This window comes from Scyliorhinus torazame, chromosome 19 (genome assembly GCF_047496885.1).
Source record: "Scyliorhinus torazame isolate Kashiwa2021f chromosome 19, sScyTor2.1, whole genome shotgun sequence".
NCBI lineage: Eukaryota > Metazoa > Chordata > Chondrichthyes > Carcharhiniformes > Scyliorhinidae > Scyliorhinus > Scyliorhinus torazame.
Genome location: NC_092725.1, coordinates 37981243 through 38009162, shown reverse-complemented (window position 1 = coordinate 38009162; position 27920 = coordinate 37981243). Strand labels below are relative to the sequence as shown.

The following is a 27920-nucleotide window of genomic DNA, read 5'->3' as shown; positions in this document are numbered from 1 at the left end:
GGAGACACCAGCCTCATTCAAATGTTTAAATTGTCAAACGTCCAGGGAGTGGCCTGGCTACCTTCCCGTATCCTGCCTACGAAAAGCCCAGGGGTCAGATTTTTGAAAACCTCTGACTCTGAAACCGCCTGTGCACTCCCCACCCATCCCCACCTGAAAGCCCTTGAAGGCAGAAACCCCAATCTGTGGTACTGCAATGCTTACCCCTGCTTGGGTGCTTTCCACCTTGGTTTTATCAACCTGTCATTTGTGTACGAAACATTGTCATAGAGTTGTAGAGTTTTTACAGCATTTGTGTGTAAAGTAACAAATTGTTGCCCTGAGATGTGAACCTTACAGGTTCTACTGATGCTTATTTTGATCGCACAGAGCTCATCAATTTGCTGTCTGCACCCAGTATCAAACTGCTGTTGTATTTTGTTTGCACACAGAATGTCAGACCTGGTGGAAATTCCTGATATTGTTCAGAAACTTTCATGGGTCGAGAATTGCTGGCCAGAGGATTCCTTTTTTCCGAAACCCTGCGTTCAGAAGTACTGCTTGATGGGAATGGAAGATAGTTATACTGACTTTCATATTGATTTTGGAGGAACATCTGTGTGGTACCATGTACTGTGGGTAAGAAGCTCTCGTAGAAAGTTTGGCTGAGATCCTGTATTCTAACTTGCCAGTATGGCCTGAGAGTGTCAACGTCTTTGCCTCAAGTTGGGTGCACATTGGGCGGGGAGCAAGAGAGAAAGTCTGCCCCTTCAGGCGGCAGGGGGAGTCTGCCCCTTCAGGGGATTGGGGGGGTGGGGGGGGAAGAGAGAGAGTCTGCCCCATTCAGGGGGATGGGGAGAGCCTGCACCTACTGGAGTGGGGGGAGAAAGCTGGGGTGATGGGAGAGAGTGATAAGGGGGGGGGAAATGGTTAGCATCGTTGTGGTAGAGAAGGAGGTAGATTGGGAGATCCCAAAGGGGAGGGGGCAAACTGTTGGCAGACAATATGATGTGCCTTTTCTGTTTGAGAGATTCGCTTCACGCACACAAATCCTTATCCATTTCACAAAATCTTGCAGCACTGAGGAATATTCGGGCCCTCCCGCTGCATAGAGGGCCCTTTCTTCTTCGTGTTTATGGACCCTTGCTTTACAGATTGGCTTCTCCTGAGGCCCCTCCTGCCAGCTCGTTGCAAGCTACTGACTGTTCTTCCATTCTGACCAGTAAGTTGGCTGGTTTCAATATGGGCAGTAACAGGTACTGGATGGCAGAACACAAGGTTTCCGGGAAGAATGGGCACTGAGAGGATTCAGGGTTTGAATGATTCTCTCTTTGACCCAATGACTGAGGTTGTCATTAAAGCCCCATAATCTCGATTATTTTCTGCCTTTCAGGGGGAAAAATTATTTCTTTTGATAAAGCCAACCAATGCCAATCTTGCACTATATGAAAGTTGGAGCGGTTCCATCAACCAGAGTGAGACCTTCTTTGGAGACCAGGTGGACAGATGTTATAAGTGTGTACTGCAGCAGGGACAAACACTCTTCATTCCTACAGGTACATTGGAACATAAGCCTGCGCAATAGTCATATCAACACGGGCTTTCCATCTCTCCTAGTGCAACTACCTGATTGTAGCAGGCAGTTTTCATGATTGCCAGGCAAAATCTGTCCAAGCAGATTTTGGGGTTCCAGTTCCACAGGTGGAGTGAGGCCTCAGTTTTTCCCTATCCTACGGATATTGAGGGCTGGCCTCCTGCCCCTCCTGCGAGTGTTGTGAGGGACCGGTTTTCCCCTCCCTCTCCTAGTGTCGTAAAGGGCCAGACACCCCTCCCCCTCCTGCTTGCTGGGCTGCCTCTCACCTCCCCTCCCCTTCCTCACCTGGGGGACGAGCTCCTCCCACCTCCCTTCCCCCTCCTGCTTGCTGGCTGCCTCTCGCCTCCCCTTCCCCACCTGGGGGACGGGCTCCTCCCGCCTCCCTTCCCCCTCCCCCTCCTGCTTGCTGGGCTGCCTCTCGCCTTCCCTGCTCTTCCCCACCTGGGGGACGGGCTCCTCCCACCTCCCTTCCCCCTTCCCCTCTTGGTTGCCGGGCTGCCTCCCATCTCACCTCCCCTTTTCCCTCCTGAGAGAGGTGCTGCCTCCCCGCTCCCCCTCCCATGTGCTGGATGTTGATTTTCCCTCAAACAGCCTCGCCCAGTCAACACTCTCCAGGTCCTGCCTAATGCTGGTGTAATTAGCCTTCCCCCAGTCGAACACCTTCACCCGAGGGCCACTCTTGTAAGCTGAAAACTTACAGAATCACTGTTCCCGAAGTGATCTTCTACTGAAACCTCGATCACCAGGCCGGGCTCATTCCCCAGCACCAGGTCTAATTTGACCCCTTCCCGCGATGGGCTATTTACATATTGTTTCAAGAAACCCTCCTGGATGCTCCTTACAAATTCTGCTCCATCCACACCTCTTGCAGTAAGTGTGTCCCAGTCAATCTCGGGAAGTATCACCCACCATGACAACCCTATTGTTTATGCATCTTTCCAAGATCTGTCTGCATATCTGCTGCTCTATCTCCCGCTGGCTGTTAGGAGGTCTGTAGTAAACACCTCAACATGGTGACAGCACACTTCCTATTCCTGAGCTCTACCCAGATTGCCTCGCTGCCTGAACCCTCCTTCACAGCTGTGATATTCTCCTTAACCAATAATGCAACTCCCCCACCCCTTTTGCATCCCCCTCTACCCTGCCTGAAGCATCTGAATCCTGGAATGTTTAGTTGCCAATCCTTTCCTTCAACCAAGGTTCTGTAATAGCAACAACATCTTAATTCCACGTCCTAATCCAAGCTCTAAGTTCATCTATCTTACCTGAAATACTTGTTGCATTGAAACTAACGCACTTCAGCCCACTAGCCTGCTGACGTACTGCTCTGCCCCCTGCCATACTAGGCAGTTCAATCTGTTTCTCTGCCTTCCACTTTTCTTCTTACTAGCTTTTGTTTCTGTCCCCTCTTTACTACCCTCTGACTTCCTGCATTGGTTCCCAACCCCCTGCCACGCCAGTTTAAACCCTCCCCAACAGCTCTAGCAAACAACCCCTCTAGGATATTGGTTCCAGTCCTGCCGTGGTGTAGACCGTCTGATTTTTAATGTCCCACCTCTCCCAGAACCAGTCCCAATGTCCCAAAAATCTGAATCCCTCCCTCCTGCACCATCTCTCAATCCATGCATTCATCCCGTCTATCCTGTCATTCCTACTCTTGACTAGCACGTGGCACTGGTAGCAATCCAGAGAGTACTATCTTTGAGGGCCTGCTTTTTAGTTTATCTGCTAACTCGCTAAATTCAGCATGTAGAACCTCATCCCATTTTGTACCTATATCGTTGGTGCCAATATGCATCACGACAGCTGGCTGTTCACCCTCCCCCTTTGAAATGCCCTGCAGCCGCTCTGAAGCATCCAGGACCCTTGCACCTGGGAGGCAACATACATTCTGCATCCACAGAAACGCCTGTCTACTCCACTCATAATCGAATCCCCTATCACTATAGCTTTGCCATTCTTCCTCCTGCCCTCCTGTGCAGCAGAGCCAGCCACGGTGACGTGAACCTGGCTACTGTAGCCTTCCCCTGGTGAGCCATCTCCCTCAACAGTATCCAAAATGGTATACTGTTTTGGAGGGAGATGACTGCAGGGGACCCCTGCACAGCCTTTCTACTCTTCTCTGTCTGGTGGTCAGCCATTTCCTATCTCCCTCGGTACTCTTTATCTGCGATGTGACCAACTTGCTAAACGTGCTATCCATGACTTACTCAGCATTGTGGATGTTCCAAAGTGAGTCGATCTGCAGCTCCAGAGCCATCAAGTGGCCTAATGGGAACTGCAGCTGGACACACTTTTGCACATGAAGGAGCCAGGGAAAGTTGGCTTGCCCCTGAACTACATCGCGGACGAGGAGCATGATGCAGGTCTGCCATGTCTAAACCCTTGATTTAATTTACAAGCACAACGACAATGTCAAGAGAAAATAAAAACTGCCAAGACTGGCTGAGAGATGTACTGAATACAACAGATGGGTCACAAACCTCTCCACGTTAACCAGAGCCCTTCATTGTTAGCTCCCGCCACAAACTCCAGCCCTTGTCATTAATTCCATCGTGTCATGATTGTAACTTGGACTGCATCAGATCCTGTAAAACTGCTTTAACCTGAGCTGAGTTTCAAGCCCCACATCGTCTCAGCCATCAAGAACACTTAGTTCCATTTGACACCCTGCTGTTGTGGATTTCAACCCAGCTTTTCCCTCTTTCTCAGGCTGCATTCTAACCAAGTTTGTTTTCTAATTTCATCTGAATTTGCTTTGTATTATAACCTGTATTTGCCTTCTTTCTCGAGGCTGGATTCATGCTGTTCTGACCTCCAAGGATTGCATGGCTTTTGGTGGAAACTTCCTGCACAACCTCAACATTAGCACACAACTCAGGTTAGTTACCATTGCCAATGTCCTTTTCTGTGCTTGCTTCACTTTCGCACACCCAGTATCACATCAGGTAGAGTACCACTTATACGACTGCCAACATTAGTTATTGTTACTGGACGAGTAATCTAGAGACCTGGGGTCTCTAGAGCTCTGGGGACGTTTCAAATCCTACAACAGTGGTGACATTTTTCAATAAATATCTGGAATTAAAAGTCCAAGGATGACCACAAAACCATTGCCAATTGTTGTAAAAACCCATCAGTTTCACCAATGTTGTTTCGGAAAGGCAATCTGCCATCATTACCTGGCCTACATGTGACTGCAGACTTACAACAATGTGGTTGACCCTTAACTGTCCTCTGAAATGCTGAGTTTTTCCTCTACTTGCTGTTTTTATTTCAGATTTCCAGTATTTTGCTTTTATATTATTGCAGTTGAGGTGTTTGAACCAGTTAGATCTTGAGAGTGTGAACAGTTGAGCAGAACCTTGCCATGTTTCAACATGTGATGTGGGTTGTGTAATTGGCCTTGATTCAGTGAATTTACACTAGGTTGGGGCAGCAGATACTATCCGTAATCAGATAGTGAGATTTTTTCTGTGCCTTAGCACTAAACAGCCAAAGTGAAAAGTACACTGATTTTGGCCAACCTTTTAAAATAAAATTATTACTGGGATGTGGGTGTCGCTGTTTGGGCAAGCGGGGACTTGGGGGTGAACGGTTCCTCGATGGACTAGACATGCCCGTCATGGGAACGATAGACCGAGGGTGTTGGAAGCACCAATAGGACTAGAAGAGGTCACGAAGAGCACACCTCCATTCAGGCAGGGAAGGCACTAGGACCCAATGGGTTCCTGGCGGTCTTCTACAAAAAAAGGCGCGCCAAAATAGGACCTACTGAGATGGGATGCACTCCCGCTCTCCCTGGCGGGGAGGGTGCAGACTATCTTAGATGAACGTATTGTCCACTTTCCACTTTCCATTCAGATCCACACTGATCTCCATCCCCAAGGACTTTGTGTGTTGAGGGAAAAATCCAAGAATCCCCAAAACAGTACTACAAAGGAGAAGCAGCGTGGGAGGCCTGGCTCTCCCAAACTTGCAATACCACCACTGGGCATCCACAGCCCAGAGAGTGTGGGGATGGGTGAAGGAACCAAACAAGCAATGGGTGAGGATGGAGGAGTCCTCCTGTACAGGAACGACCCTCGATGCCCTTGCCAAAACAGCACTCCCATCCCCGCCAGCACTTTGGAAGCAAAAACAGGAAGACACATTACTACCTGAATGGTTATAGATTGGGAGAGGGGAGTGTGCAGCAGGACCCGTGTGTCCTTGTGCAGCAGTTGCTGAAGGTAAGCATGCAGGTGCAGCAGCGAGAAGGCTAATGGTATGTTGGCCTTCATGGAGAGAGGTTTCGAGTACAGAAGCAGGGATGTGTTGCTGCAATTGTACAGTTCCCTTGTGAGGCCACACCTGGAGTATTGTGTGCAGTTTTGGTCTCCTTCTCTGAGGAAGGATGTTCTTGCTCTCGAGGGAGTGCAGCGAAGGTTTACCAGACTGATTCCAGGGATGGCAGGACTGCCATATGAGGAGAGATTGATTAGTTTGGGATTGTTCTCGCTGGAGTTCAGAAGAATGAGGGGCGTTCTCATAGAGACTTATAAATAGACTTAGAACATTTTAACAGGACTAGACAGGGTAGATGCAGGGAAGATGTTCCCAATGGTGGGCGTGTCCAGAACCAGGGGTCAAAGTCTGAGGATTCCGGGTAAACCATTTCGGACAGAGATAAGGAGACACTTCTTCACGCAAAGAGTGGTGAGCTTGTGGAATTCATTACCACAGGAAGTAGTTGATGGCTGGATATAGCACTTTGGGGGGGTGGGGGGGGGAAATGGGATCAAAGGCTATGGGGAGAAAGCAGGAATAGGCTATTGAGTTGGATGATCAGCCATGATCGTAATAAATGGTGGAGCAGGCTCGAAATGTCAAAAGGCCTTCCGCTGCTCATACCTTCTATGTATCTTTGTATCTATGTAAAGCACTGAACAAGTCCAGTGGTGGTAGCGGCCCTCAGAACCTTGAACCAGATGACGCAACACTTCAGTCTGACCGAGGTGTCCACCATGGCCTCCATCTGTGGCAACCACAGGTTTCCACCAGTTGTGCTGGATGTCACCTTTAAGAGGTGGAGACAGGACAGAGGGACACTGACGGTTAGGGACAGGGACAGACTGGTGACCTTGGAGGAACTGCTAAAGAAACTGGAACTACCCAACAGACAGGAGATCTCAGCTTTTGTAAGTGAAAAGCTTTCTCCGTAAGAAGGCGACAACGTACCCAAGGACCCCAAGAGACACTATATTGCAGGAGTTACTGCACGCGGACAGTCTGGGAAAGGGAACTGCGAGGACATATATGAACAACTTTTAGGAAGGTCACGCTCCCCACTGGCTGAAACAAGGGAAAAATGGGAAGAAGAGCTTGGGACGGAAATAGCACTACACTGAATAGAACCAACTCCACCACCACCTGCGCATGCCTCATGCAACTGGAAGTGGTGCACAGCACACCTGATGACCTGAATGAACAGGTTCTTCCCGGAGGGGAGTCCACATCTGCAGACTGGTTAGCAGACCTGTTGGAATTTCTCCACCTGGAGAAGATTAAGTTATAATGGAACCTACAAGGGAACAAGCGGTCCTAGATCTGGTCCTGTGTAATGAGGCAGGAGTGATTAATGATCTCATAGTTCGGGATCCTCTTGGAAGGAGCGACCACAATATGGTGGAATTTAAAATACAGTTGGAGAATGACAAGGTAAAATCAAACACTAGTGTTTTGTGCTTAAACAAAGGCGATTACAATGGGATGAGAGAAGAACTAGCTAAGGTAGACTGGGAGTAAAGACTTCATGTTGAAGCAGTTGAGGAACAGTGGAGAACCTTCCGAGCGATCTTTCACAGTGTTCAGAAAAGGTTCATATCGACAAAAAAGAAAGACGGTAGAAAGGGGAAAAATCGACCGTGGATATCTAAGGAGGTGAGGGAGAGTATCAAATTGAAGGAAAAACATACAAAGTGACAAAAATTAGTGGGAGACTAGAGGACTGGGAAGTCTTTAGGGGACAACAGAAAGCTACTAAAAAAGCCATAAAGAAGAGTAAGGTAGACTATGAAAGTATCTGGCTCAGAACATAAAAGCAGATAGTAAAAGCTTCTACAAATATACAAGACAAAAGAGTGGCTAAGGGAAATATTGGTCCTTTGGAAGATGAGAAGGGAGATTTAATAATAGGAGACTGGGAAATGGCTGAGGAGCTGAACAGGTTTTTTGGGTCAGTCTTCACAGTGGAAGACACAAGTAACATGCCAGTGACTGATGGAAATAAAGATATGATAGGTGAGGACCTTGAGATGATTGTAATCACTAAGGAGGCAGTATTGGACAAGCTAATGGGGCTAAAGGTAGACCAGTCTCCTGGCCCTGATGGGATGCATCCCAGAGTGTTAAAAGAGATGGCTAGGGAAATTGTAAACTCACTAGTGATAATTTATCAAAATTCACTAGACCCTGGGGTGGTCCCAGAGGATTGGAAAGTAGCAAACGTGACACCACTGTTTAAAAAAGGTCGGCGGCAGAAAGCGGGTAATTATAAGCTTAACTTCGGTTGTAGGGAAAATGCTGGAATCTATCATTAAGGAGGAAATAGCGGGGCACCTGGAGGGAAATTGTCCCATTGGGCAGACTCAGCATGGGTTCACAAAGGGTAGGTCGTGTCTGACTAATTTGGTAGAATTTTTTGAGGCCGTTACCAGTGCAGTAGATAACGGCGAGCCAATGGATGTGGTATATCTGGATTTCCAGAAAGCTTTTGACAAGGTGCCACACAAAAGGTTGCTGCATAAACTGAAGATGCATGGCATTGAGGGTAAAGTGGTAGCATGGGTAGAGGATTGCTTAACTAACAGAAAGCAGAGAGTGGGGATAAATGGGTGTTTCTCTGGTTGGCAACCTGTAACTAGTGGGGTCCCTCCAGGATCAGTGTTGGGCCCGCAGTTGTTCACAATTTACAGAGACGATTTGGAGTTGGGGACCAAGTGCAATGTGTCAAAGTTTGCAGACGACACTAAGATGAGCGGTAAAGCAAAAAGTGCAGAGGATACAGGAAGTCTGCAGAAGGATTTGGATAGGTTAGGTGAATGGGCTAGGGTCTGGCAGATGGAATTCAATGTTGCCAAATGTGAGGCTATCCATTTTGGGAGGAGTAACAGCAGAATGGATTATTATTTAAACGTTAAGATGTTAAAACATTCTGCTGTGCAGAGGGACCTGGGTGTGCTGGTGCACGAGTCGTAAAAAGTTGGTGTGCAGGTGCAACAGGTGATTAAGAAGGCTAATCGAGTTTTGTCTTTCATTGCTAGAGGGGTGGCGTTTAAGACCAGGGAGGTTATGCTGCAATTGTATAAGGTGTTGGTGAGGCCGCATCTGGAGTATTGTGTTCAGTTTTGGTCTCCTTACCTGAGAAAGGACATATTGGCACTGGAGGGAGTGCAGAGGAGATTCACTAGGTTGATCCCAGAGTTGAGGGGATTAGATTATGATGAGAGGTTGAGTAGACTGGGACTGTACTCATTGGAGTTTAGAAGGATGCGGGGGGGATCTTATTGAGACATATAAAATTATGAAGGGAATAGATAGGATAGATGCGGACAGGTTGTTTCCACTGGCGGGTGAAAGCAGAACAAGGGGGCATTGCCTCAAAATAAGGGGAAGTAGATTTAGGATGGAGTGTAGGAGGAACTTCTTCACCCAAAGGGTTGTGAATCTCTGGAATTCCTTGCCCAGTGAAGCAGTTGAGGCTCCTTCTTTAGACGTTTTTAAGAAAAAGATAGATGCCTTTCTAAAGAATAAAAGGATTCGGGGATATGGTGTACGGGCCGGAGGGTGGAGCTGAGTCCACAAAGATCAGCCATGATCTCATTAAATGGCGGAGCAGGCTCAAGGGGCCAGATGGCCTACTCCTGTTCCTAATTCTTATGTTCTAAGTTCACCATCCGAGGGTCAGAGGATGGCTTCCACAAAGCCCATTCACCAACTTGTTCCAAGACCTGTTCGAAGCCAATTGATAGAGGAGGGGGGAAGGTGGGGGCAACACAGACTCACGGGAGCCACCGGGACCACTGGGCGCAGACTGGAATGGGAGGGGTGGAGGGAATGGGGGAGTGAGAGAGACCAGAGGAAACTAAACAGAACACCCGAAGGCCTTGTTCACCGTGGCTGGGAACTTCAACAAGGCCAACCTCGAGTGTACTGCCAAAATACCACAATAGTCCAAAATACCGGGGCCCCGCAAGGCTGCGTGCTTAGCCTCCTACTATACTCCCTGTACACACACGAATGTGGGGCAAAATTTGGTTTCAACTCCACCTACAAATTTGCTGAAGATACGACCATAGTGGGCCGGATCTCGAATAACGACTAGTCAATACAGGAGGGAGATAGAAAACCTAGTGGAGTGGTGCAGCAACAACAATCTATCCCTCAATGCCAGCAAAACTGAAGAGCTGGTCATTGACTTCAGAAAGCAAAGTACTGTACACGCCCCTGTCAGTATCAACGGGGCCGAGGTGGAGATGGTTAGCAGTTTCAAATTCCTAGGGGTGCACATCTCCAAAAATCTGTCCTGGTCCACCCACGTTAACGCCACCATCAAGAAAGCGCAATAGCGCCTATACTTCCTCAGGAAACTAAGGAAATTCGGCATGTCCGCATTAACTCACACCAATTTTTACAGATGCACCATTGAAAGCATCCTATCTGGCTGCATCTCAGCCTGGTATGGCAACTGCTCGACCCAAGACCATAAGAAACTTGTGAACACAGCCCAGTCCATCACACAAAGCTGCCACCCATGCTTTGACTCCATCTACACCTCCCACTGCCTGGGGAAAGCGGGCAGCATAATCAAAGACCCCTCCCACCCGGCTGACTCACTGTTCCAACTTCTTCCATTGGGCAGGATATACAAAAGATTCAAAAACTGCTTCCCCACTGTCACCAGACTCATAAATGACACTCTTATGGACTGACCTGATTAACACTACACCCCTGTATGCTTGACCCGATGCCGGTGTTTAAGTAGTTACATTGTGTACCTTGTGTTGCCCTATTATGTATTTGATTTTATTTCCTTTTTCTTTTCAAGTACTTAATGATCTGTTGAGCTGCTCGCCGAAAAATACTTTTCACTGTACCTCGGTACATGTGACAATAAAGAAATCCAATCCAAACAACAAGGGGGAGGCCAGAAAGCTGCCAGATGCTCTTGTTCCTCTTTCCAAACAGCAGGTTTGAATTCCTTCCAGAAAGCAATTATCTCTTAAGATATCAAGTAGTCTGAAAACAGCTTTTAAAATGAAGGCAGTGAAACACTTCCTTCAACCTGTGCAGTTCAAAGTCAGTCCAAACTCCTAAGCGAAAGTAAAATTCAGAGCCACAGCCCAGCTCCACCCACACAATGACATCACTGAAGCCATGTGATAAGACACAAACATTTCTTAAACGGACATTCCCACAACACAGAAAACTGGACATGAGTTGGACCCGGACTCCCACCGGTTCGTCACCATGAACACCCACAGGGGTTCATACGAATATACTCGTTTGGGGTCTTGTCCACATGCGGTATTTTCCAGCGTGTGATGGAGAACATCCTGTGGAGATTACCCAGGGTGGCTGTCTACTTGGACAATGTCTTCATCACTGGGTCGTCTAACCAGCAACATCTGGTGAACCTGAACCGGGCCTCTGGTAGTTTGAGCAGGCGGGCATCCGCTTCCGGTGGGAAAAATTAGTTTTTCTTGCCCCTGAGGTCACTTATTGGGGTACTGAGTGGACCAGAATGTGTTGCACCCTGTAGAGGACAAATTGCAGGTGTTGGCTCCTTCCTCGGATCAGTGAATTATTATGGGTAATTCATCCCGAACCAGGCCCCCCCCCCCCCCCCCCCCCCCCCCCCGTCCTCTCCACCTTTTGTTCAATAAGGGTCAACTGTGGTCAACAGCAGTCATTCAACGCGGTAAAATGGCAGCTGTCATCTTCGAAACTGCGAATTTTGACCCTGACAAGCCGCTGCTGTTGACATGTGACGCCTTATGGGGTGGACTCGGTCCTCGCTCACTACTTGGCTGATGGACCAGAGCTACCATTCACATTCCACATGCTGATTCTGAGCGCATTTTTTTATTATTTAAATTTAGAGTACTCAATTCATTTTTTCCAATTAAGGGGCAATTTAGCGTGGCCAAGCCACCTACCCTGCACATCTTCGGGTTGTGGGGGACAAAACCAATGCAAACACTGGGAGAATGTGCAAACTCCACACAGACAGTGACCCAGAGCCGGGATTGAACCTGGAACCTCGGTGTTGTAAGGCAGCAATGCTAACCACTGTGCCACCCTGCTGCCCTCTGAGTGCAAAGGAAGGGTTGGCAGTAATCTTTGGAGTCCGTAAGTTTCATCAATATGTTTACAGACATACTTTCATTTTTTTTCACCCCACAGTTGGATGCAATTTTATTCATAATTCTCTTACTCAACAAAATATGACTCAGACTCCCAGCTGAGCTTCAGGTTATACCTGCACTTTGTGAAGGATGTGGCCAGGCTACAATCACTCCATGTGAATGTCTTCTCTGGGTTCGAAACCTAGGGTCCTTTCTTCTTGCGATGATTGTGCCTGACTCCCAGGTTATCGCTCACACACTTACTACGTGGACCAATAACTGTTATTGGGCTTGTTCAAAGAAGACCGAGCTATTCCCCCAATCGCGTCCGCCAGGATCCAGCGTTGGGCCCTATTGCTGAGGGTATATGAACACTGCCCTGGCATGAAGATCCCCCACATGGATGCGTTAAGGTCCCCCCGAACTGGTGGTGGCTGCACTCCACGTTATGGACTCATGCTGGCGACGGCAGCCCGAATAAAGGGTTGGATCCAGACGAACCCATGTTTCTCCCGGTTCTGCCACGTAGTGCTGTATGGGGCCCTGCACAGTGCGCTACCAGACAATGTGAGGACTTACACCTCCAAAATTCCAGAGCAAGAGTAGGAAGGCAGTGCAGGTGTCCCCTGCGGTCATCTTCCTGCAAAACAGATATACCGCTTTGGATACTGTTGAGGGAGATGGCTCACCAGGGGGAAGGCAGCAGCAGCCAGGTTAATGGCACCGTGGTTGGCTCTGCTGCGCAGCAGGGCAGGAAGAAGAATGGCAGGGCTATAGTGATAGGGGACTCCAGGATGGTATGTTGCCTCCCTGGTGCAAGGGTCAAGGATGTCTCGGAGCGGCTGCAGGACATTCTTGGGGGGGGGGGGGGGGTGAACAGCCAGCTATCGTGGTGCACATAGGCACCAACGATTTAGGTAAAATACGAGACAGCCCTACAAGCTGAATTCAAAGGTAGTAATCTCAGGATTGCTACCAGTGTGACAAGCTCGTCAGGATAGATGGGATGAATGCGTGGCTCGAGAGATGGTGCAAGAGGGAGGGATTCAAATTCCTGGGGCATTGGAACCGGTTCTGGGGGAGGTGGGACCAGTACTAACCGGACGGTCTGCACCTGGGCAGGACTGGAACCGATGTCCTGGGGGGGGGGGCGATGTTTGTTCGAGCTGTTGGGGGGGATTTAAACTAATGTGGCAGGGGGATGGGAACCGATGCAGGAAGTCGGATGGTAGTAAAACAGGGACAGAAACAAAAGGCAGTAAGGGGGAAAGTGTAAGGCAGAGAAGCCATAGTCAAAAATCAAAAAGGGCGACAGTACAAGGTACAGTGACAGAGGGGAGCTCAGTGAATAGGCCCAGTAATACTAAAAGGAATAAAACGGGAAGTAAAAACATAAATGGTAAAAACATAAATGGTAAAAACATAAATGGTAAAAACATAAATGGTAAAAACATAAATGGTAAAAACATAAATGGTAAAAACATAAATGGTAAAAACATAAATGGTAAAAACATAAATGGTAAAAACATAAATGGTAAAAACATAAATGGTAAAAACATAAATGGCAGGCTGTTACGTAAAGATATGGGTTCAATGACGAGGAAAATTAGGAGAAAAGTTAAGAGGAAATATAACTTAGGAGAGGTTACTGATCGAGGTGTTAAGATTCAAACCAGACGTATAAAAGCCAACATAAGTATACTTTACCTGAATGCTCGTAGTATTCGGAATAAGGTAAATGAGTTGATGGCGCAAATCATTGTGAATGACTATGATTTAGTGGCCATTACTGAAACATGGTTAAAGGATGGTCACAACTGGGAGTTAAATATCCGAGGTATCAAACTATTCGGAAGGACAGAGTGGATAGTAAGGGAAGTGGTGTAGCTCTGTTATTTAAGGATGGCATCCAGGCAGTAGTAAAGGATGACATCGGTGCTATGGAGGATAAGGTTGAACCATTTGGGTGGAAATACGGAATAGTAAGGCTAAAAAGTCACTGATAGGAGTAGTCAATAGGCCACCAAATAGTAACATTATGGTGGGGCAAAGAAATAACTGATCCAAGTCGAAATGGTACAGCAGTTATGGGGGATTTTAATCTACATGTCGATTGGTTTAACCAGATCGGTCAAGGCAGCCTTGAGGAGGAGTTTATAGAATGTATTTGTGATAGTTTCCTAGAACAGTATGTAATGGAACCTGCGAGGGAACAAGCAGTCCTAGATCTCGTCCTGTGTAATGAGACAGGATTGATTCAGGATCTCATAGTTAGGGATCCTCTCGGAAGGAGCGATCACAATATGGTGGAATTTAAAATACAGATGGAGGGTGAGAAGGTAAAATCAAACACTAGTGTTTTGTGCTTAAACGAAGGGGATTACAATGGGATGAGAGAAGAACTAGCTAAGGTAGACTGGGAGCAAAGACTTTATGATGAAACAGTTGAGGAACGGTGGAGAACCTTCCGAGCGATTTTTTTTTTTTTTTTTTTTTTTTTTTTTTTTTTTTTTTTTTTTTTTTTTTTTTTTTTTCACAGTGCCCAGCAAAGGTTTATACCAATAAATAGGAAGGACAGTAGAAAGAGGGAAAATCGACCGTGGATATCTAAGGAAACAAGGGAGAGTATCAAATTGGAGGAAAAAGAATACAAAGTGGCAAAGATTAGTGGGAGATGAGAGGACTGGGAAATCTTTAGGGGGCAACAGAAAGCTACTAAAAAAGCTATAAAGACGAGTAAGGTAAATTGAGAGTAAACTTGCTCAGAATATAAAAACTGATAGTAAAAGTTTCTACAAATATATAAAACAAAAAAGAGTGGCTAAGGTAAATATTGGTCCTTTAGGGGATGAGAAGGGAGATTTAATAATGGGAGATGAGGAAATGGCTGAGGAACTGAACAGGTTTTTTGGGTTGGTCTTCACAGTGGAAGACACAAATAACATAGCCTCATTTCTATCAGTCACTGGCTATGACAGGTGAGGACCTTGAGATGATTGTTATCACTGAGGAGGTAGTGATGGGCAAGCTAATGGGGCTAATGGTAGACAAGTCTCCTGGCCCTGATGGAATGCATCCCAGAATGCTAAAAGAGATGGCTAGAGAAATTGCAAATGCACTAGTGATAATTTACCAAAATTCACTGGACTCTGGGGTGGTCCCGGCGGATTGGAAATTAGCAAACGTGACACCATTGTTTAAAAAAGGTGGGAGGCAGAAAGTGGGTAATTATAGCTTAACTTCGGTAGTAGGGAAGATGCTGGAATCTGTCATCAAGGAAGAAATAGCGAGGCATCTGGATGGAAATTGTCCCATTGGGCAGACGCAGCATGGGTTCATAAAGGGCAGGGCGTACCTAACTAATTTAGTGGAATGTTTTGAGGACATTACCAGTGCGGTAGATAACGGGGAGCCAATGGATGTGGTATACCTTGATTTCCAGAAAGCCTTTGACAAGGTGCCACACAAAAGGTTGTTGCATAAGATAAAGATGCATAGCATTAAGGGTAAAACAGTAGCATGGATAGAGGATTGGTTAATTAAGAGAAAGCAAAGAGTGGGGATTAATGGGTGTTTCTCTGGTTGGCAATCAGCAGCTAGTGGTGTCACTCAGGGTTCAGTATTGGGCCCACAATTGTTCACAATTTACATAGATGATTTGGAGTTGGGGACCAAGGGCAATGTGTCCCAAGTTTGCAGACGACACTAAGATGAGTGGTAATGCAAAAAGTGCAGAGGATACCGGAAGTCTGCAGAGGGATTTGGATAGGTTAAGTGAATGGGCTAGGGTCTGGCAGATGCAATACAATGTTGATAAATGTGAGGTTATCCATTTTGGTAGGAATAACAGCAAAAGGGATTATTATTTAAATAAAATATTAAAACATGCTGCTATGCAGAGAGACCTGGGTGTGCTAGTGCATGAGTATCAAAAAGTTGGTTTACAGGTGATTAAGAAGGCGAATGGAATTTTGTCCTTCATTGCCGGAGGGATGGAGTTTAAGACTATGGAGGTTATGCTGCAATTGTATAAGGTGTTGGTGAAGCCACACCTGGAGTATTGTGTTCAGTTTTGGTCTCCTTACTTGAGAAACGATGTACTGGCACTGGAGGGTGTGCAGAGGAGATTCACTTCCAGAGCTGAAGTGGTTGGATTACGAGGAGAGGTTGAGTAGACTGGGACTGTACTCGTTGGATTTAGAAGGATGAGGGGGGATCTTATAGAAACGTATAAGATTATGAAGGGAATAGATAGGATAGATGCCGGCCAGGTTGTTTCCACTGGCGGGTGAAAGCAGAACTAGGGGGCATAGCCTCAAAATAAGGGGAAGTAGATTTAGGACTGAGTTTAGGAGGAATGTCTTCACCCAAAGGGTTGTGAATCTATGGAATTCCTTGCCCAGTGAAGCAGCTCCTTCATTAAATGTTTTTGAGATAAAGATAGATAGTTTTTTGAAGAATAAAGGGATTAAGGGTTATGGTGTTCGGGCTGGAAAGTGGAGCTGAGTCCACAAAAGATCAGCCATGATCTCATTGAATGGCGGAGCAGGCTCGAGGGGCCAGATGGCCTACTCCTGCTCTTAGTTCTTATGTTCTTAGGTCAGTGTGGAGGATGGCACACTTTTTTCTTTTGGGTACGAGGCTGGTTGTAGGTGAAAATATTCACGAATAGACCTTTTGAGTGAGTAAAGAAGCAATTTATTAATTTTCAGAGCTCTGGGAGAAAAGGCCTTTGACTCCCATGGTCTGTGCAGCACCTTTTCTCGCCTGAGCTGAGGTCGCACTGGGTTAATATACAGAAGGAAAGCGGGATTAGTTTGCATTTGCATTTACATATACCGGATCAATTCTGTTTGCGTCACAATTCATATCATGCATCTTCAATGCCGTAAATGGCTACAAGTTAGCTCCTATAGCCTCTAATTGGCAGTTTTCCTTAACCGATCAATTCATTACATAGATAACGGTTACATAAAGTCATTGGGTTAATAGTCCAGTCACGTTGAAACATGTCCTTCCTCATTCCTTGCTCGTTTCTCAATTTGGGGCCCCTTTGTCAGTTACAAGTAGCTAAGAATACAGGCATTGGGCAAAGGTTGCCAACGGCTCATTGTCCCTCCGGATGCATCTGGTTGTGGATCACTTGTTTTGCACAAAGCTTTACTACTTCAGCAGCAGACACTGAGAATAACATAGGGTCAAGAACATTGACAGAGTCCATTTTGTATCAGGCGGCATCCATTTTGTATCTTCTGTTGTCCGTTCGGAATTCCACCTCTTCAGGCCCGTCTGTTGGTCCTTGGACATCCCGATGTCCAAAGCTGACCACATCCATCTCGATATTTCCCCGTCTGGGACGTCATGTTCGTTGATATGGGGGACAGGCACGTCGGAGGGGTTTCTTTGCGCTAGTAATTCATCGCAGACTTCCTTGTTCTGCACAGGTACGACTAGTAGGACCTGTCCCAATATTCTAGTACAACATGGCTTTACTATGCTTATAAGACAGCAAAAAAGCAAACACATAACAGCAATTATGTTCCCCATCCTCCTCCAAAAGGCCAATGGAGCCAGCCATTACACCCCCCCCCCCCCCCCCCCCCCCCCAATCCAAGGCCTTGCTTAAAGTCATTGAGTTGTTTTTTTAATGCGTCAATAGCTTCCGTGATATTGTAAGACTCATCAGTTCTTGAAAGTGTGGATGAGCAGAGGGATCTAGGTGTCCATGTACATAGATCCCTGAAAGTTGCCACCCAGGTTGATTGGGTTGTGAAGAAGGCCTATGGAGTGTTGGCCTTTATTGGTAGAGGGATTGAGTTCCGGAGTCAGGAGGTCATGTTGCAGCTGTACAGAACTCTGGTACGGTCGCATTTGGAGTATTGCGTACAGTTCTGGTCACCGCATTATAGGAAGGACGTGGAGGCTTTGGAGCGGGTGCAGAGGAGATTTACCAGGATGTTGCCTGGTATGGAGGGAAAATCTTATGAGGAAAGGCTGATGGACTTGAGGTTGTTTTCGTTGGAGAGAAGAAGGTTAAGAGGAGACTTAATAGAGGCATACAAAATGATCAGGGGGTTGGATAGGGTGGACAGTGAGAGCCTTCTCCCGCGGATGGAAATGGCTGGCACAAGGGGACATAGCTTTAAACTGAGGGGTAATAGATATAGGACAGAGGTCAGAGGTAGGTTCTTTACGCAAAGAGTAGTGAGGCCGTGGAATGCCCTACCTGCTACAGTAGTGAACTCGCCAACATTGAGGGCATTTAAAAGTTTATTGGATAAACATATGGATGATAATGGCATAGTGCAGGTTAGATGGCTTTTGTTTCGGTGCAACATCGTGGGCCGAAGGGCCTGTACTGTGCTGTATTGTTCTATGTTCTACGTTCTATGTTCTATGTAAGTGCAGTTGATGACCCACCCAGACGGCATTGAGTTCTGTCCAAAAGTTTACATTCTGGCTTCAGGGCTGAAGTTTTCCCAGGACGGTTATAATCTGTTGTCTTTCTCCCGGGGTGAATGGTTTGTAACTGGCGGTCGGGTTTGCAAGGTACCCCCTCGGCTCACGGGTGCCACATCGACCGCCTCCTATACTATCATATGGGGGCAGGGAGGTCGTCTCTGGACACGGCCCCATTTTTCCCCCCCTCATGCAATTTATACTCTTAATTCCTTTATGATTTTTGTTTGACATTTCACTTTCGTCTCTATTTCTGTCGTCTTCTGTTTTACCACGTTTACTTGTCCCGCCAATTGATGTACCACAAGTACCCCTGTTTTCTTGGTGTTGTCTTTAGTTTGTTTTGTCAACCAATCTCTCTGGAGTTCCAAAGTATGTGATACGTCCCAGCCGTCCTTCTGTATCTTTTTAATTAACGACTGTCTGTCTGTCTGATAAGAGTTTATCAGGGAGCCCGGGGACCCCCTTTTAACTTTTTCCGCAGCCATTATTAATTTACCTACCGTCCCTGTGTGATTGGAGAATGTTTATATCTAGACAGTCCCCCTATTCTTTCCTACCGAGAATACACGGACTTCTTATAGTACCCACGTACTCACGGCGAGGTTCTCAGAGGTCCGTCAGCGTCCTCCTCCGTCCCGAGAAGGTCTTGCCTCCTCGGGCGGATTCCATAACACACCCCTTTTCTCTCCGATGCCTGTTTACCTGATGAGGGCCTCACAACATCTTTCTTTAACATACCTCCATCAATCACCTCTCTCACCTGTAAACAATCTCATTTGTTAATTCTCAACGCGGCAGTATCACATTACAGTTAAACCAATTAGGTCACTTCTCTCACTCGTATGCAAAGAACAAAGAAAAATTACAGCACAGGAACAGGCCCTTCGGCCCTCCCAGCCTGCGCCGATCCAGATCCTTTATCTAAACCTGTCTTCTATTTTCCAAGGATCAACTTCCCTCTGTTCCCCGCCCATTCATATATCTGTCTAGATGCATCTTAAATGATGCTATCGTGCCCGCCTCTACCACCTCCGCTGGCACCCACCACCCTCTGCGTAAAAAACTTTCCATGCACATCTCCCTTAAACTTTCCCCCACTCACCTTGAAATCGTGACCCCTTGTAATTGACTCTTGGAAAAAGCTTGTTGCTATCCACCCTGTCCATACCTCATAATTTTGTAGACCTCAATCAGGTCCCCCCTCAACCTTCGTCTACTATTTTGGTTCTTCCATTGCCACGTCCTGATCAGTCTCTAATTTCTGGGTGGTTAAAGTTTGAACTACTCACCCCGTTCACTGACCCGAACGTCGTCTCAGTTCCATGCTGACTACGCCATAATGTAGGTGAAAATATTCACAAATAGACCTTTTGAGTGAGTAAAGAAGCAATTTATTAATTTTCAGAGCTCTGGGAGAAAAGGCCTTTGACCCCCACGGTCTGTGCAGCACCTTTTCTCTCCTGAGCTGAGGTCGCACTGGGTTAATACAGAAGGAAAGCTGGATTAGTTTGCGTTCGCATTTACATATACCCAATTAATTCTGTTTGCGTCACAATTCATAACATGCATCTTCAATGCCGTAAATGGCTACAAGTTAGCTCCTATAGCCTCTAATTGGCAGCTTGCCTTACCCAATCAATTCATTACATAGATAATGGTTACATAAAGTCATGGGTTCAATAGTCCAGCCACGTTGAAACATGTCCTTCCTCATTCCTTGCTAGTTCCTCAATTTGGGGCCCCTTTGTCAGTTACAAGTAGCTAAGAATACAGACATTGGGCAAAGGTTGCCAACGGCTCATTGTCCCTCTGGATGCACCTGGTTGTGGATCACTTGTTTTGCACAAAGCTTTACTACTTCAGCAGCAGACACTGAGAATAACATAGGGTCAAGAACATTGACAGAGTCCATTTTGTATCAGGCGGCATCCATTTTGTATCTTCTGTCGTCCGTTCGGAATTCTACCTCTTCACTGGTCGTAACAGAACTTGCCACAGGACTTCCATAACAAACAACTGCAGTTACGTTTGGTGGTCGGGCATCGACTTGGATATTGAGAAGTTGGCCCAACAATGCAGGCCATGCCGGGAACACCAGAAAGCTCCACCAGCGGTGCCTTTGCACCCTTGGAAATGGCCGGGCTGACCATGCCAGTCCTTTTTAGGGATCAATAGTCCTGATCATTTTCGATGCTCAGAATTGGCTCGAATCAGAGGATGCAGGCAGTTACTGCAAGGGCGACTGTGGACTGCCATGTGCTACACCTTCAGCACACATGTTATCTTGGAGGTGCTGGTCTCCTTCAGTGGAGCTGCTTTCACTGGTGCGGAGTTCGAGGCATTCCTGGCTGTGTATGGGATCCGCCATGTGAGGACCCATATCACCCAGCCTCAAAAGGGCGGTCCAGACATTTAAGAGGGGAATGAAGAAGTTGACCAACAGAAACTAGGAAACCCGATTGGCCTGTTCTCTGGACCATGCCGCATACGACCACAGAGGTGGCACCGGCTGAGCTACTCATGAGTCAATGTATGTATGTCAACGCCTCCAGACGTGGTTAAGCTTGGGCATTCTGGACATCGGGAAGAAGGTTCAGCACGGTCAAGAGCAGTCCAAAGCCGTTGAGGGCCGTCGGTGTCTGCTTCACCGTTTCATTCCTGGGGATGCCATCTATGTCCAGAATTTCGGTGATGGAGCCACGTGGCTCCCGGTGATCATGCTATGCCAAACGGCGCCGGTTTCTTGCCCTGTACAGGCATTCAGCCGGGACTCTAACCGCCATGTGGACCACATCTGTGGCCGACTCCAAGAATTGCCAGCGCTTGCCACCGGCACCTAGATTAGGCAGATCCCTCAACCACAACCTCTGCTGCATCTGGTGTTCCCTCCAACTGTCGATGGTGTCATGTGAGAGTACCTTTGAGAAATGGGTGTTTGGGAAATGTACCTTTTAAGAAATGGGTGTTTATCAGTGATGTCAGAGTATGGGTGGAGCTGGGCTGTCTGTCAGCTTTTTACTTTCGTTTTAGGTTGTTTGCTGCAGGGTGTGTTTTAGTTTCGTTTTCAGTGTTGGAGCTGAAGCCAGACAAAGCAGGTGTACTGCTGTTCTCTCTGCCATGAAAAGACTGTCACTTAATCATTTGGTGAATTCAGAATTATAAGTGTTTTCAGCAGTGAATGTAAACCTGATGTGCTTCTGTTAAAAGGTGATTCCCTTTGTCTTGATGTTGTTTGGGAAATTATTAAGGGTTACTTGGTGTTGTATTCTTTGGGGGTTGTATTTGAATTGATGGTTGCTAAGATGTTCACTGTTTCAAAAAGGTTAACTTGAGTTCATAGAATAAACATTGTTTTGCTTTAAAAATTACTTTTCCATTTCTGCTATACCACACCTGTAGAGTGGGCTGTGTGCTCCCCATACCACAATCTATCATGGGTCAGGTGAACTCCATGATACACTTTGGGGTTCTCTAAACCCTGGCCCATAACAATGGCCAGGAAGCCGAGATGCCCAACGCTGTTTTCTCGGATCCTGACTCTGACTCCAACGTGGGCATTAAACTGCAGGAAGACACAGATCTGCGGCCATCATTAACACATAACGAGTATGAACTCCCCTGGTAATTGGGGGCTGAGCTTCCCCACTCAACGTTGAAGACTTACAGTATAAAATCCCCAGCCTGGACATAAGAACATAAGAACATAAGAACTAGGAGCAGGAGTAGGCCATCTGGCCCCTCGAGCCTGCTCCACCATTCAATGAGATCATGGCTGATCTTTTGTGGACTCAGCTCCACTTTCCAGCCCGAACACCATAACCCTTAATCCCTTTATTCTTCAAAAAACTATCTATCTTTATCATAAAAACATTGAATGAAGGAGCCTCTACTGCTTCACTGGGCAAAGAATTCCATAGATTCACAACCCTTTGGGTGAAGAAGTTCCTCCTAAACTCAGTCCTAAATCTACTTCCCTTTATTTTGAGGCTATGCCCCCTAGTTCTGCTTTCACCCGCCAGTGGAAATAACCTGCCCGCATCTATCCTATCTATTCCCTTCATAATTTTATATGTTTCTATAAGATCCCCCCTCATCCTTCTAAATTCCAATGAGTACAGTCCCAGTCTACTCAACCTCTCCTCGTAATCCAACCCCTTCAGCTCTGGGATTAACCTAGTGAATCTCCTCTGCACACCCTCCAGTGCCAGTATGTCCTTTCTCAAGTAGGGAGACCAAAACTGAACACAATACTCCAGGCGTGGCCTCACTAACACCTTGTACAATTGCAGCAGAACCTCCCTAGTCTTAAACTCCATCCCTCTAGCAATGAAGGACAAAATTCCATTTGCCTTCTTAATCACGTGTTGCACCTGAAAACCAACTTTTTGCGACTCATGCACTAGCACACCCAGGTCTCTCTGCACAGCAGCATATTTTAATATTTTATCATTTAAATAATAATCCCTTTTGCTGTTATTCCTACCAAAATGGATAACCTCACATTTGTCAACATTGTATTCCATCTGCCAGACCCTAGCCCATTCACTTAGCCTGTCCAAATCCCTCTGCAGACTTCCAGTATCCTCTGCACTTTTTGCTTTACCACTTATCTTAGTGTCGTCTGCAAACTTGGACACATTGCCCTTGGTCCCCAACTCCAAATCATCTATGTAAATTGTGAATAGTTGTGGGCCCAACACTGATCTCTGAGGGACACCACTAGCTGCTGATTGTCAACCAGAGAAACACCCATTAATCCCCACTCTTTGCTTTCTATTAATTAACCAATCCTCTATCCATGCTACTACTTTCCCCTTAATGCCATGCATCTTTATCATATGCAACAATCTTTTGTGTGGCACCTTGTCAAAGGCTTTCTGGAAATCCAGATATACCACATCCAATGGCTCCCCGTTATCTACCGCACTGTTAATATCCTCAGAAAATTCCACTAAATTAGTTAGGCACGACCTGCCCTTTATGAACCCATGCTGCGTCTGTCCAATGGGACAATTTCCATCCAGATGCCTCGCTATTTCTTCTTTGATGATAGATTCCAGCATCTTCCCTACTACCGAAGTTAAGCTCACTGGCCTATAATTACCCGCTTTCTGCCTACCTCCTTTTTTAAACAGTGGTGTCACGTTTGCTAATTTCCAATCCGCCGGGACCACCCCAGAGTCCAGTGAATTTTGGTAAATTATCACTAGTGCATTTGCAATTTCCCTAGCCATCTCTTTTAGCACTCTGGGATGTATTCCATCAGGTCCATGAGACTTGTCTACCTTTAGCCCCATTAGCTTGCCCATCACTACCTCCTTGGTGATCACAATCCTCTCAAGGTCCTCACCTGTCATAGCCTCATTTCCATCAGTCACTGGCATGTTATTTGTGCCTTCCACTGTGAAGACCGACCCAAAAAACCTGTTCAGTTCCTCAACCATTTCCTCATCTCCCATTATTAAATCTCCCTTCTCATCCTCTAAAGGACCAATATTTACCTTAGCCACTCTTTTTTTTTGTTTTATATATTTGTAGAAACTTTTACTATCTGTTTTTATATTCTGAGCAAGTTTACTCTCCTAATCTATCTTACTCTTCTTTATAGCTTTTTTAGTAGCTTTCTGTTGCCCCCTATAGATTTCCCAGTCCTCTAGCCTCCCACTAATCTTTGCTACTTTGCATGTTTTTTCCTTCAATTTGATTCTCTCCCTTATTTCCTTAGATATCCACGGTCGAATTTTCCCTCTTTTTACCGTACTTCCTTTTTGTTGGTATGAACCTTTGCTGAGCACTGTGAAAAATCACTTGGAAGGTTCCTCAACTGTTTCACTATAAAGTCTTTGCTCCCAGTCTACCTTAGCTAGTTCTTCTCTCATCCCATTGTAATCTCCTTTGTTTAAGCACAAAACACTAGTGCTTGATTTTACCTTCTCACCCTCCATCTGTATTTTAAATTCCACCATATTGTGATCGCTCCTTCCGAGAGGATCCCTAACTATGAGATCATGAATCAATCCTGTCTCATTACACAGGACCAGATCTAGGACCGCTTGTTCCCTCGTAGGTTCCATTACATACTGTTCTAGGAAACTATCACGGATACATTCTATAAACTCCTCCTCAAGGCTACCTTGACCGACCTAGTTAAACCAATCAACATGTAGATTTAAATCCCCCATGATAACTGCTGTACCATTTCTACATGCATCTGTTATTTCTTTGTTTATTGCCTGGCCCACCATCATGTTACTATTTGGTGGCCTATAGATTACTCCTATCAGTGACTTTTTCGCCTTACTATTCCTGATTTCCACCCATTCCACCTATTGATATAGGTGGCGATAGGTGACCCTTCGGTGTGTGGGCGTGGATCTTTTTATTTAAAAAAAAAAAAAATTCCAATAAAGGGCAATTTAGCGTGGCCAAACCAACTACCCTGCACATCTTTGGGTTTTGGTGGTGAGACCCACGCAGACAAGGGGAGAATGTGAAAACTCCACACGGCCAGTGATCAAGGCCGGGATTCAACCCATGCTGCCCCTGTGCCACCCTGCCCTTGGATTCTACAGTAGCATCAGAGAAGCTGAGTTATGATCTTTATTAGTGTCACAAGTAGTATTATATTAACACTGCAATGAAGTTATTGTGAAAATTCCCTCGTCGCCACACTCTGGCACCTGTTCGGGTACACTGAGGGAGAATTCAGAATGTCCAATTCACCTAACAAGCACATCTTTCTGGACTTGTGGAAGGAAACTGGAGAACCCGGAGGAAACCCACGCAGACACGGGGAGAATATGCAGACTCCGCATATTTATGCCATGGGAGTGTCCCTTTAAGAAATGTTTTTGTCTTATCCACATGGCTTCAGTGATGTCATTGTGTTGGTGGAACTGGGCTGTGGATCTGAGTTTTTACTTTTGCTTTGAGTTTGGACTGGTTTGAACTGCACAAGTTGAAAGAAATGTCTCTCTATCTTCATTTTACAAGCTGTTTTCAGACTTCTTGATAACTTAAAAGAGATAATTGCTTTTTGGAAGGAATTCAAACCTGTTTGGAAAGAGGAACAAGAGCATCAATGACAAGTCTTATATCAGTAAGAATGCCGTGTGCTGGGCCACACCTTTGAAAACCTGTTTCTGGTTTTACTTAGATTTTGTTATTGAGTTGGAACAGTTAAGGGGGAATTCATTAAGGGTTATACTTAGATTGCTGTAGCTGTGTGGGGTCTTTGTTTGTAGTTGATAACAATTCTGTGTTTATACAAATGTTAACTAAATTCGTAGAATACAGCTTGGTTTTTGACTAAAAGTGCCTCAGATCTCTGTTGAAAAACACCTGAAAGGCAGGCTCTTGTGTGCAACATAACCAAAATCAATAAACAGTTCTCAGTCAGGTGAACTCCATAATATACTTTGGTGTTTTCTAAACTATGGCCCATAACAAGTGATCCAAGCCAGGAATCGAACCCGGGTCACTGCCGCTGTGAAGCAACAGTGCTAACCATTGCTACTGAAGACCCTTCATCAGAACTGAAAAAATGTTATTCAATCGAATCTCACAAATTTCATTATTTTGCAGCATTTTCCCATCATGCCCAATCTTGGCTGCAAGGTGTCAAGTCAACTTTTAATTTGTTAGATAATGAACTTGAAGACATGCATTGTCAGTGACTGATGGAGAGGATGTACAAAGTTAACTGATTGTTTACAGGTTTTCTTTGTGTAAGTTGAATTTGGAAGGGGCAGGAAGAGAGACCTGTTCTTATGGTTCTGACAACAGTTCACAGGAGCAACCTACATTAGTCGTACCTCAACTCTTTTGTCGACTGATTATTAAGGCGGGGCAAAGATACCTTGGACAACTTACAGGTCCTATCCCAATTGTGTACTTCCATTATCTGGGATGTCGGTAAGCTCAGTTGGATGGAGGCTGGTTTGTGATGCAGAGCAATGCCAACAGCGTGGTTTCAATTCCTGTACTAGCTGAGGTTACTGTGAAGGTCCAGTCTTCTCAACCTGGTCCCTCGCCTGAGGTGTGATGACCACCAGTTAAATCACCAGTCAGTTCTCAAAGGGGAGAGCATTCTATGGTCCTCTGGGACTGCAACTTTCATTCATTTCACTTCCATATTCAGCACTTTTGTCTTGCAAAGCGATGGCCAATATTTTTATCTGAGACCATGGTGGTGGAAGCCGCTCTGTCGTTTTCCTTAACTTGCGTAAGTTGGCCATGCTTCACCACTGGAAGGGAGGTGGTTGAGAAGACGAGCCAAGTGTTTCCACTTCATTTGTTATCCACACAGCTGTGGCCTTGGCAAACCCTGATTTCAGAATTATGGGTCAAGTTGCTAGTAAATGTTGATCCAGACATATGATGTTTCACCAGAGCTGGTCATCAGCCTGAGATTTTAACTCTGTTTCTCCATCCTTTGCTGCTTGATCTCCTGAGCTTTCAGTTTTATTTCTGATTTTTGGCATTGGCAGAATTTACTTATGTACAAGGGAAACATATTTTTTTCCTGATTTCCACCCCACCCCAGGAAGCTGAAGAGGTTACTTCAAGTCAATTTTATTCTCTTGTCATTTTTATTTCCAGGATATATGAGATGGAGAAGCGACTCAAGACTCCAGAACTTTTCAAATTTCCATATTTTGAGGCAATTTGTTGGTATGTGGCAAACAGCCTTCGGGAAACACTAAAAGGTAGAGGAACCCAATGAGAATTGAAGAACAAAATATGATATTTAATTATTTCTGTGATGCATCAAATTTTAGCACACTCTTCTACTGGTGAAATTGTGAAAGCTTTTTTGTGCCACAGCAATGGAAGTGTTTTCTCATTTCCAAACAACTGCCGTGAAATTTAGGGGAGCATTTTGGCAAGTGGTAATATCTCTGCTAGAAATTGACAATATGAGCACCTTGTTGATCTCTAAAATTCTCCCCTTAATTGAAAATTCTTGAACTGTTTGATTTATTTGGAGAGCATTAAATTTTATTGTTAGGGTTGATGAATGTACAGGATCTCTAGATTCACTTTTCATGCGGAGAAGTGTGAGATAGTATATTCTGGGAGGAGAAATATACACTAAATGGTGACATTTTATAAGGAACAGGGAGATTGATTCTGATACAGAGAACTTTAGAGAACATCTTGTTATTTATAGGATCCCAAATTCAATAGATGGGACATTGCTCAACCGACGAGAAGGATAACCAAATCAAAACAAATAATGAGTTAAGCAACAGGTTTAAGTATCTTGCTTTTGGCATCGAGAGGCTGTCTGAGAAATTCACAAAGATAATACTGGGGGAAGTGACTTTTATTGGAAATAAAGGTTAGACAAAGACCAGGTCAAATTGCATGTTATATTTGTAAGGGTTAATAGGGAGTGTGCTATGGAGTGATTGGTTGGACAGTGTGTCAGTTCTCCATCTTTTTTATTGAAACATTTTCTTACAAATGATTTAATGGTTAAAAAATAGTTGGTA

The 27920-nt window shown here is 45.7% G+C and overlaps 1 protein-coding gene across 4 annotated transcripts in view; it reads left to right on the top strand.

Moving 5' to 3' along the window:
- Nucleotides 1-27920, top strand: part of LOC140396088 (lysine-specific demethylase 7B-like) — a 450094-nt gene that overhangs the window by 46894 nt on the left and 375280 nt on the right. For all 4 annotated transcript variants that reach the window (XM_072484188.1, XM_072484189.1, XM_072484187.1 and 1 more), the window contains 4 exons: nt 432-618; nt 1373-1535; nt 4367-4454; nt 27025-27131. In XM_072484188.1, coding sequence (XP_072340289.1) covers nt 432-618; nt 1373-1535; nt 4367-4454; nt 27025-27131 — 545 coding nt within the window. The remainder of the gene's footprint in view (nt 1-431; nt 619-1372; nt 1536-4366; nt 4455-27024; nt 27132-27920) is intronic.